Raw genomic sequence first — 12445 nt, 5'->3', positions numbered from 1 at the left:
AAGGTGGGGCTAAATTGCCGCTAGTATAGGTAGGTGGTCGGGAAATATAGGGACAGGTGGGGATGTTTTAGGAATATGGAATTAGTGTAGGATTAGTATAGATGGGTGGTTGATGGTCGGCACGGACTCGGTGGGCAGAAGGGCCTGTTTCAGTGCTGTATCTCTAAACTAAACTAAACACCATACATTCACAATCTGGAAATGGCTATGCCAATGAATTGGGTGCATGGATGCACCACTCTACTGTATTTCTTACAGATTCACACTTCCCAGAGTGGGATTATAGAGTTGACCATTACATAATTAGCTCAGCCATTTGGGAGGTGTGAAATGATTGTGGGTAAATCCTGTTGACCAGGTTTCTGCCAGTAAGGCTAACAAAACTTGTCAAATAAACTCACCCACTAAAAACTAGAGTAAATAACCTTTCTATTCTCTTCTGTTCATTTTTTAAATAATCAAACCAACACTCCAGTTTTTCAAAGCAGGAAATATCCTCCAAAGTATGATTGCAGAACATTGCATTAATAGACAACCCAAATTCTGATAAATACTAACATGACAAATCACTAGCAAACTTTTAAACCATTAGACAGACTTTATTGTGGTGGATGTCATGTTTCAATTAATATTGTACAGAAGCTTTAATTTCTGACAATATTAGACTGAATTGCAAAAGGTATCTCTGGAACACAATATCTAAAAGTGCAGAAGTCATTAGTTTCAGAATCAGTTGCCTCACTAAGTTTTTTTTATTGCCCCGATTGTTGAATTGCAGTACAACATTACAATAATATTAAATTGTGGCCTTTTTTTCTGAAGCTGAAATGTCAGTGATTTCCATTCAAATACGTCAAGAATTGCCTTCCTCATCTGTAGATACCATTTCGGCAGATGTTCATATCTCTAATAAGGGATGCGTGAGGAAAGGAAAAAGCTGGACAACTTTGACTTCACTTTGTGGTGGTATGTGACATTATGTAAATCTCTTGATAGACAGAGGCTGAACAAATCTTGGAGTTTTGCCCAAGTCAGTGTGTTACAATTTAATCAAAAACAAATGTAACCTTGTGAATGTTCCCTGAGTCCACCCACTCGCATACTTACTGGTCCCTTTTCTTGTCAAAACCAAATAAGAAGTTTCTTACAAGCAATGATTGTAAAAGGTCGACTGAATAAAATCATAATTCCAGTCCATTCTGTAGTCCATTGATTACCTTTATTCCAAATTTTCTAAAGGATATTAACATTTTATTGTACTGAAATATTGTTCAATGTCATCTGTAATTTCAGAAACTTAATACTTTGGCTGTCACTTTAGGGGATAATTATGGCACATTTTAAAAGTATCCAGCAAAGGACTACAAATGAAATGTAACTCATTAGATGGAAGAAATTAAATAAAATATACTTATAACTAAGTCTGTATATTGGCTTTATAAGTTACTCGCTCCATAGGTCTTCCAAGTTCAGAATTTAAATATCCAATAAATTATTTAATTACATTAGTTTCTGTAATGGCAGCAAAGGGGGAAGCTCTGCATAAGATAATGTGGAAAAAAAAGATTACATCAACCAATGTAAATGTACCAGCTAAAGGAAAAGAATTTGCAGATTTTTTTTTTGTTTATATGAATCCAAAGGCAAATAATATAAATATAATTGTATGATTTATGCACTCCTCTTGTGATGGAAATGCTGCAAGGTTCTCCTAACTCTTTCCTCCCACCACCCATTCCCCCAACTACTCCCAAACAAAAGTGTGCCAACTATTTTTCTTGAAAATAGTGTCACTTTACAATAACATTGTCTTCATAAGAGGACAGTATCATCTTGGAAATAAATCCAAAGCATTCCTTGCAAACTGTCTGGTCAATACTAAATATCAAACCATCAGTGACCGTCTTGCTGATAATAGACAGTAATGGATCGCTGATATAATTCCAAGTAAGGATTCTGTGTGTCACAGAGGAGAACTTGCAGGGTGGGAACACCACCACCTACAAGTTCCCCTCTGAGCCACACACCACCCTGATTGGAACTATATCACTGTTCCTTCACTGTCGCTGGGTCAAAATCCTGGAACTCCCTTCCGAACAGCACTGTTGGTGTATCCACAACACATGGACTGCAGCGGTTCAAGAAGGAGGCTCACCACCACCTTCTCAAGGGCAATTAGGGATGGGCAACAAATGTTGGCCTTGGCCACATCCCATGAAAGAAATGCAAAAACAGCTTGTACATTATAAAGTGGATGTATGATTTGAGCTGCCAGCACAGTGATTTGTGGATTGGGAGAGCTTATTGGGAATGTTGATGTGGAGGTCATTGTGCTCCCTTACGATTTTCCATCCAATAAAATGAATTCCTGATACATACTTCAGCTACATGTAGCTCAGCGTCAGGACTTTAGATTTTCACAATCTATCTTTATGATTTGAATGGTGTAGTTGCACTACATATTTTACATACTCGCAGAGCAGTTACTACTTCACAGAAATGTAAAATGAGCAATATAATTGCAGTTGATTCACTGTTGGTTCACCTGAAGGAAGTAGTTTTGCACCATTACCACTATGCACCAGCTGCAGTAAAAGTACAAATGACATAAAAGAGCACTTTGCTACTCTAACCTAACCCTACCAAATAGAGAACCTGCCCATTATCCCTAATCTCTGTCTCCTTCCCTCAGCCAATTTCCTAACTAGGTCAAAAATTTGCCATCAATTCCATCGACTTCAACTTTAGCTAAGACTCTTATGAGGAACTTTAAGAAATGTCGACTGGAAGTTCCCTGTCCACTACTTTAGTCATCTCTTCAAAAACATTTAATCAGATTTATCAAGCATGACCTACCCTTTACATATCCATGCTAGCTCTCCCTGATTAGCTTAAAATTTTCAAGGTGTTCAGACACTTTGGGCTGAATTTTAAGGAGCCCTTGATGTCGAGATCCATGGCGGAGGGGTGGGGGAGGGGGGGCGGGCTGCCTAAAGATGGCTCCGGATGAGATCCACCAAGGAACTCAAGGAACCCGCAAGGGCCTGGCCCTATATTATCGATGGTGGCGAGGCCTTATGGCAGACCACCCGCCGCTTGGCGACGGGAACGCAATTTAAATATTTAAATAAAGTAAAATAAGTGAATTAATTAATCACACGTCACCTCCTGACGTCCCGTCGCGATCTTCAGTCTGGTGGCCGACACTGTCGCGACTTTGGATCCCGTCTAGGGAAATGAGGCAGAATACTTGTGGGAGGTGGGGAGAGGTACATTTATCAGTGCTGGGAGGGGGTGGAATCAGGTCAAATTAGCATCATGGGTGTAGGGAATGGTGGAAAGGGTTGTAGTTGAAAGTTTGTGCAGTTTGAGGGGGTGGGTGGGGGAAGGTCAGATGGTAAAGGTAAGTGTTTTGGGGGAAAGGGCACATAATTAATTTAATTGTTATTGGGGGGCTGGGAGAGGGGCAAAGGAGATGTATTTATTTATCATAATTCCATTTCCCTTTAAATATTTAAATTTTCTGGTAGGGCTGACAGCCCTTTAAAAATGGAGTTAATGCCTGCGCACAGGCAGCTGACAGCATTGCTGGGGACGGACAGCCCACCCCCTCCATATGATTGGGGGGAGAGGTGAATGCCCCAGCTATTTAAATGAGCCCCCGTGTTTGGAATTGCTCTTTGGCGGCGGCCCATGCAGGCAGGCCGCCATTTTTTTGCCATATAAAATTCAGCCATTTATCTTTAATTATAGATTATAGCAATTTCTCGACAACAGCTGTTAGGCTAACTAACATTAAATGGCAAACAGGAGGAGGAAGCTCCATAAATATCCCCATCCTCAATGATGGGGGAACCCAGCACATCAGTGCAAAAGCCAAAGCTAAAACCGGCCTTCAGCCAATCTGATTCACTCCGTGTGGTATCAAGAAATGGCTGGAGGCACTGGATACTGCAAAGGCTATGGGCCCTGAAGACCTGTTCTCCAGAACTGGCTGCACCCCTAGCCAAGCTGTTCCAGTACAGCTACAACACTGGCATCTACCCTGCAATGTGGAAAATTGCCCAGGTATGTTCTGTGCACAAAAAGCAGGACAAATTCAAACCGGCCAATTATCGCCCGATCAGTCTACTCATGATCATCAGTAAAGTGATAGAAGGGGTCATCAATAGTGCTATCAAGCGGCACTTGCTCAGCAATAACCTGCTCATTGACGCTCAGTTTGTGTTCCGCCAGGGCCACTCAGCTCCTGACCTCATTACAGCCTTGGTTCAAACATGGACAAAAGAGCTGAACTCCAGAGGTGAGGTGAGAGTGACTGCCCTTGACATCAAGGCAGCATTTAACTGAATATGGCATCAAGGAGCCCGAGCAAAACTGGAGTCAATGGGAATCAGGGGGAAAACTCTCTGCTGGTTAAAGTCCTACCTAGCACAAAGGAAGATGGTTGTGGTTGTTGGAGGTCAATCATTTCAGTCCCAGAAATCACTGCAGGAGTTCCTCAGGGTAGTGTCCTAGGTCCAACCATCTTCAGCAGCTTTAGCAATGATCTGCCTCCATCATAAGGTCAGAATTGGGGATGTTCGCTGATGATTGCAAAATGTTCAGCACCATTCGTGTCTCCTCAGATACTGAAACAGCCCGTGTCCAGATGCAGCAAGATCTGGACAACATCCAGACTTGGGCTGATAAGTGGCAAGTAACATTTGCACCACACAAGTGCCAGGCAATGACCATCTCCAACATGAGAGGATCTAACCATCTCCCCTTGATGTATTACCACACTGAATACCCCATTATCAACATACTGGGGATTACAGTTGGCCAGAAACTGAACTGAGCCATGTAAATGTTGTGGCTACAAGAGCAGGTCAGAGGCTAGGAATTCTGCAGTGAGCAACGCATCACCTCTCTCCCCAGTGCCTGTCCACCATCTACAAGGCACAAGTCAGGAGTGTCATGGAATATTCTCCACTTGTCTGGATGGGTGCAGCTCCAACAACACTCAAGAACCTCAACACCATCTAAGGCAAAGCAGCCCTCTTGATTGGCACCCCATCTACCACCTTCAATATTCACTCCCTTCACCACCGACACAGTGGCAGCAGTGTGTACCATGCACTGCAGCAACGCATCAAGCCTCCTTCAACAGCACCTTCCAAACCCGCGACCTCTTCCCCCTAGAAGGACAAGGGCAGCAGATGCATGGGAACACCACCGCCTGCAAGTTCCCCTCCAATCTACATACCATCCTGACTTGGAATTATATTGCTGTTCTTTCACTGTCACTGGGTCAAAATCCTGAAACTCCCTTCCTAACAGCATTGTTGGTATACCTACACCCCAAAGACTGCAGTGGTTTAAGAAGGCAGCTTACCACCACCTTCTCAAATGCAATTAGGAATGGGCAATAAATGCTGGCCCAGCCAGTGACACCCATAGCCCATGAATGAATAAAAAAACACTGGTTTATAATTCCTTGGTTTCCCTTTGTCACCTTTCTGAAGCCTTATACAACAAACAGTGGCCTTGAATGCCAAGAGTGAAATGTCAGACCAGCAGACCTGAGCTATACAACAACAACTTGCATTTATATAGCACCTTAATGTAGCAAAATATCACAAGGCACATCATACAAAGACAAAGAAGGAGACATTAGCACAGGTGACCAAAGATTTGGTCAAAGCAGTAGGTTTTAAGGAATGCCTTAAATGAGGTGGAGAGGCTGAGAGGTTTAGAGAGGGAATTCCAGAGTTTAGGGCGTATACGAATGAAGGCATGGCCAACAATTGTGGAGCAAAGAAAGTGGAGGATGCACATGAGGCTAGAGTTGGAGAAATGCAGAGTTCTTGGAGGGTTATAGGGTTGGGAGAGGTTACGGAGATAGAAAGTGTCAATGTTTTGGAGAGATTTAAACATGAGGATGGCAGTTTTAAAATCAAGGCATTCAGGGACTGGGAACCAATGTAGGCCTGTGATCCTTGGTGGGAGAGGGACTCCAGAAGTAACGGTACAGAGGTAGGAAGAGAAGTTATTGCAGAAGATTCTAGTTATTGCTAGCTAGGTAAGAATGGAACCAGCCAAGGGAAGTTCCACAGCCATTATATTGGGTTCTGCATAATATAATGTTGTATAAGAGGGTTTTTTTTAACCTTTTGAATACCACTTAAAATGTTAGTTAGGAGAGAGGCAATGGGAGTGTCAGCTCTCCACTAATACTAAAATGATACAATATTTTTTTTTTAAAGTACCCAGGTGGTTTAAATTTAAAAAAATACTTTGCACTTGGCTCCATTTATACTAAGCTGCTGTGGAGCACAACCCACTTCTGGAACTGATCTCTTGCCTTAAATTTTTTTGTATGAATACTTGACTAGTTTAGATAGTGGCATTCCATGGGTCCATTGACTCTCCCTCTGGAATAAGGGAGTCAAGTTTAGCAATGCAAATGTGGGCAGCCAGCACAAGGATACCAACTGAACTAAATAAGCTGCAATTTTTAAAAAGGACGTAAAAATGCAGCTCATAGATTGCCAATGGGACCACTACATCATACTTTCTTGAATTGACGAAAGATAATCAACTTGAAACGTTAACTGTTTCTCCCTCCACAGATGTTGCCTGACCTGTTGAGTATTTCCAGCATTTTCAGTTCTTATTTCAGGTTTCCAGCATCCGCAGCATTTTACTTTTGTATATCATATTTCCCCTTTTGTGTAAACCCGCATAGGAAACTATCACACAAGTTTGCTAGAGTTGTTGGGGAGGATTTAAACTAGAATGGCAGGGGGATGGGAACCTGAGCGGGGAGACTGAGGAGGAGGGAACAAGAATAGAAACGAAAGACAGGAAACAAAAAGGCAAAGGTGGAAGGCATAAAAATCAAGGGAAAGAAATAGGGCCACAGTGTGAAATAATGCTAAGATGACTAAGAATGTTAAAAAAAAGCCTAAAGGCATTGTGTCTCAATGCGCGGAATATTCGCAACAAGGTAGGGGAATTAACCACGCAAATAGATGTCAATGGATGCAATATAGTTGCAATTACGGAGACATGGCTGCAAGTTGACCAAGGATGGGAACTGAACATGCAGGGGTATTCAATATTTAGGAAGGACAGGCAAAAAAGGAAAGGAGGTGGAGTAGCATTGTTAGTAAAAGAGGAAATCAATACAATAGTGAGGAAGGATATTAGCTCAGAGAATCCTGATGTGGAATCTGTAAGGGTTGAGCTAAGAAACACCAAGGGGCAGAAAACGTTGGTGTAGGTTATATATTGACCCCCAAACAGCAGTGGTGATGTAGAGGATGCCATTAAACAGGAAATTAGAGACGCGTGCAATATGAGTGCAACAGTAATTATGGGTGACCTTAATCCACATATACATTGGGCAAACCAAATTAGCAATAATACTGTAGAGGAGAAATTCCTGGAGTGCGTATGTGATGGTTTTTTTGGAGCAATATGTTGAGGAACCAACTAGAGAACAGGCCATCCTAGACTGGGTATTGTGTAATGAGAAAGGATTAATTAATAATCTTGTTGTATGGGGTCCCTTGGGGAAGAGTGACCATAACATGATAGAATTCTTCATTAAGATGGAGAGTGAGTGATTCCGAGACTAGGGTCCTAAATCTAAATAAAGGAAACTATGAAGGTATGAGGCGTGAGTTGGCTATGATAGATTGGGGAACGTTAATTAAAGGGTTGACAGTGGATAGGCAATGGCTAGCATTTAAAGAGCACATGGATGAATTACGACAATTGTTCATTCCTGTCTGGAAGGGGGGTCTCAACCATGGCTTACAAAAGAAATTAGGGATAGTATTAGATCCAAGGAGGAGAAATATAAAATGGCCAGAACAAGCAGCAAACCTGGAGATTGGGAGCAGTTTAGAATTCAGCAAAGGAGGACAAAGGGATTGATTAAGAAGGGGAAAATAGAGTATGCTAGTAAGCTTGCAGAGAACATATAAACTGACTGTAAAAGCTTCTATAGATATGTGAAGTGAAAAAGATTGGTGAAAACAAATGTGGGTCCCTTATAGTCAGAAACAGGGGAATTTATAATGGAGAACAAAGTAATGGCAGACCAACTAAATACATATTTTGGTTCTGTCTTCACAAAGGAGGACACAAATTACTACCCAGAAATGTTGGGGAACATAGGGTTCAGTGAGAAGGAGGAACTGTATGAAATCAGTATTAGTAGGGAAATGGTGTTCGGGAAATTGATGGGATTGAAGGCCAATAAATCCCCAGGGTCTGATAATCTACATCCCAGAGTACTTAAGGAAGTGGCCCTGGAAATGGTAGATGCATTGCTGGCCATTTTTCAAAATTCTATAGACTCTGGAACAGTTCCAATGGATTGGAGGGTAGCTAATGTGACCCCACTATTTAAAAAAGGAGGTAGAGAAAAAAAGGGAGTTATAGACCAGTTAGCCTGACATCAGTAGTGGGGAAAATGCTCGAGTCCATTATAAAAGATGTAATAGCAAAGCACTTGGAAAACAATGACAGGATCGGACAAAGTCAACATGGATTTATGAAAGGGAAATCATGCTTGACAAATCTACTGGAATTTTCTGAGGATGCAACCAGTAATGGAAAAGGGAGAACCAGTGGATGTGGTGTATTTGGACTTCCAGAAGGCTTTCGATAAGGTCCCACATAAGAGATTAGCATGCAAAATTAAAGCACATGGGATTGGGGGTAAGGTAATGACATGGATAGTGAACTGGTTGGCAGACAGGAAACAAAGAGTAGGAATATATGGGTCTTTTTCCGAGTGGCAGGCAGTGACTAGTGGGGTACAACAGGGATCAGTGCTAGGACCCCAGCTATTCACAATATATATTAATGATATATGATAGATGAAGGAATTAAATGTAATATATCCAAGTTTGCTGACGACACAAAGCTGAGTGGGAATGGGAGCTGTGAGAAGGATGCAGAGAAGCTCCAATGTGTTTTGGACAGGTTGAGTGAGTGGGCAAATACATGACAGATGCAGTATAATGTGGATAAATGTGAGGTTATCCACTTTGGCGGCAAAAACAGAAAAGCAGATTATTATCTGAAAGGTGATAGATTGGGGGAGGTGCAGCGAGACCTGGATGTCCTTGCGCACCAGTCGCTGAAAGTAAGCATGCAGGTGCAGCAGGCAGTTAAGAAGGCAATGGTATGTTGGCCTTCATAGCAAGAGGATTTGAGTACAGGAGCAAGAATGTCTTGCTGCAATTATACAAGGCCTTGGTGAGATCACATCTGGATTATCTGAGGAAGGATGTTCTTGTTATGGAGGGAGTGCAGTGAAGGTTCACCAGACTGATTCCTGGGATGGCAGGACCGACGCATAAAGAGAGATTGGGTCGATTAGGCTTGTATTCACTAGAGTTGATAATAACGAGAGGGGATCTCATAGAAAACTACAAAATTCTAACAGGACGGGACAGACTAGATGCAGGAAGGATGTTCCAGATAGTGGGGGAGTCCAGGACCAGGGGTCACAGTCTAAGGATAAGGGGTAAGACATTTAGGACTGAGATGAGGAGAGATTTCTTCACCCAGAGAGTGGTGAACCCATGGAATTCTCTACCACGGAAAGCAGTTGAGGCCAAATCATTAAATATATTCAAGAAAGAGTTAGATATAGTTCTTAGGGCTAAAGGGATCAAGGGATATGGGGAGAAAGTGGGAACAGGTTACTGAGTTTGGATGATCAGCCATCATCGTATTGAATGGCGGTGCAGGCTCGAAGGGCCGAATGGCCTACTCATGCTCCTATTTTTCTATAAAAACAAGAAATGCTGGAACCACTCAGCTGGTCTGGCAGCATCTGTGAAAAGAGAAGCAGAGTTAACGTTTCAGGTCAGTGACCCTTCATCGGAACTGACAAATATTAGAAAAGTCACAGGTTATAAGCAAGTGAGGTGGGGGTGGGGCAAGAGATAACAAAGGAGGTCTAGATTGGGCCAGGCCACATAGCTGACCAAAAGGTCACGGAGCAAAGGCAAACAATATGTTAATGGTGTGTTGAAAGACAAAGCATTAGTACAGATTAGGTGTTAATACACTGAATCTTGAACAGCAGCAAGTGCATACCTGAAAAAACCAGTGGGTAAGCAAACTGAACAAACTAAGATGAAATGAAATAAATGCAAAAAAAGATTGTAAAACATTTAAAATATTGTGTTGAAATTGGATGACTGAATAAATGAGTTGTTCCAACAAGATTACAAATTTGCTATTTTTATCTACAATTTTATAGCGAGCTGGATCCAAACTGAATCCTTTTTGGCAAACGAGTTCTGGTATTGTGAGAAAGTTACTTTCATGAAACGGACGTGGTGTGATCTGAAACAGAGAAGATGGATTGGCATTCCCATCGACATTCCCTTCACCTGATGTCTTAATCTCTCGTGTACTTTTTGTACCTTAGTTCTCTGTTACAGTTTGCGATAGCACACACTCTCGATGCTTATGCAGTGAGGTTACCAAACAACCTCCCATCAAGACATTGGGATGGTGCTTAAGCCAAGTTTTTTTTTTAACAAGAAGCAGAGTTCCTAGTGGTGTGCCTGAAACACCAGTGCAGAATGATTAACGTCATTCCGTAAAAAAAAAAGAGCTCAGCCCAGAGCAACAGGAAAAGCCCGAATCCAACGCATTTCTCCTCGGTAGAAGGCTCCCCTCTTCATCTCTTCACGGGGCAGGTCCACTACAAGTTTAAACCCGGATCCTGCTTCCCACAGCAACCAGAAGCGTTTGGACTCTCCTGGAGATCTAAAGACAAGGTTGGCCGTCGTCTCCGGTTAAAGTGATCGGTAATCCTGCCATGAAAAGTGGACGTTGAAAACTGTCCCGCCACAATGACCGGAAGAGTAGTTGAGAGCGAGGCGATTTTGCTGAGCTGGTCTTTGATTCTGATCAGTATTCTAATGTCTGATGTGCAAGCAACTCTTTCATCTTCCAGATACAATCTCTATTCCTCCAGATCCACTCCTCAATACACTGCCAACAGGCTCACAGGACGCAACAAGTAAGTCAACCCTTAGCCATTCCACATTGAAAAATGTTACCAGCAAGCAGTGACCACAAAAAGTATTCTTCTCCCTACTTACACTGCTTCTGCATTATTGTGTATGTTGACTTTGCTAGAAAAATAAGCTTGTGGGATGTTTTATCTTCGATTAAATATGGTGAGCAAGATGATTACATTGATGATAAGTGGGCTATTTTCCTTCTATCTCACCTTGTTCAGTTGATGGCTCCGTTAGGAAGGTTAATCTTTAATTGACTAGAATGGACCCGGTTTAAAATCGTACTTCTATCATCGTTCATGGAATCCTGGACTCCCAGGTCGGAAAGCCTGGCGCCTTGTCCTTGCTGGCGGCAGTTTGGGTGGTTGTTTAACTGTGGCAGTTATAGACATGTCTGTGACGAGGGAGTTCTGGTATCTGTGGCCAACTCCCATTCACTCTGCTGATCTGCGGTTTGTTTCCCCTCCTGCAGGAACTGGTGTGCTTATATTGTAAAGAAGAACGTGACTTGCTCGGTACTGGACGGTGCAGAAAGTTACAACAAGGCGGAATATCAGCCGTGCCCCTGGGGTCAGACCAACTGCCCGCCTGCCGTGGTGTAAGTAGGGACCAAGCTCCGCCGATCTGGAATCTGGTAATGGGAATTAGGGGAATAACAATAGGAGTCCGGTCTGCAATACCACACATCACAGAGGTCAGGGCAAAGTCAGAGTGTGTCCTTGCTCTGGATCCAATCTGCCTCCCGCCCAGGGACACTCTTAATTTACCGAGTTACTTAACGACATAAATCGCATAATAAACGCAGTGTATCATCCTGCCTGATAAACCATTATTATAACCTGATGTGACATGTTTACGGCTAAATATTTGGACTAAGCTTTCTTAGCTACACTGTGATATAAACACCGGGTTATAAACTGCAAAACGATGTTTCCGAACCTCGTCGATTACGAATCAACTTAAATATCAGAAAAATGCTACTTTTTAAAACTTAATATTAATGCTACTGTTATTATGGGGTGTCCTTGACATGAATACAGTGCATCGGGTCACGCTTATTAATTCTGGCATCCAGGGAGGTCTAATCCATACATCCAACTCGGCTACTTTATCATGGAACCAGACAGAGGCACCAAGGGCACTTACTACCTGAAATGCGCTTACCTCAATGCAAACGCACAGCAAAATTTGAGACACTATCTTCGCCTCTTAAGCCAGACATGAATCAAGATGCTAATTTCAGTGCTAACCTACAGACAAGGATTCTCCTCCCCCTCTCCCCAAGATTCCACTTCCTCCCAGTACTGATTTAGGATCTTATCTAAAAGGAACACACACTTCTAAAAATACCCACGCTATCCTGACCGATAGTAAAAGTTTATAGTTGGCCTTTGGCGCCA

The 12445-nt window shown here is 42.5% G+C and overlaps 1 protein-coding gene across 2 annotated transcripts in view; it reads left to right on the top strand.

Moving 5' to 3' along the window:
- The first annotated feature begins 10611 nt into the window (after window positions 1-10611).
- LOC137369938 (EMILIN-2-like) overlaps window positions 10612-12445 on the top strand; it is a 90877-nt gene continuing 89043 nt past the window's right edge. For both annotated transcript variants that reach the window (XM_068031700.1, XM_068031698.1), the window contains exons 1-2: window positions 10612-11044; window positions 11518-11643. In XM_068031700.1, coding sequence (XP_067887801.1) covers window positions 10875-11044; window positions 11518-11643 — 296 coding nt within the window. In that variant the 5' untranslated portion in view covers window positions 10612-10874. The remainder of the gene's footprint in view (window positions 11045-11517; window positions 11644-12445) is intronic.

Source organism: Heterodontus francisci, chromosome 5 (assembly GCF_036365525.1).
Source record: "Heterodontus francisci isolate sHetFra1 chromosome 5, sHetFra1.hap1, whole genome shotgun sequence".
In the NCBI taxonomy this organism is placed as follows: domain Eukaryota; kingdom Metazoa; phylum Chordata; class Chondrichthyes; order Heterodontiformes; family Heterodontidae; genus Heterodontus; species Heterodontus francisci.
This window is presented reverse-complemented; position numbering and strand designations above follow the sequence as displayed.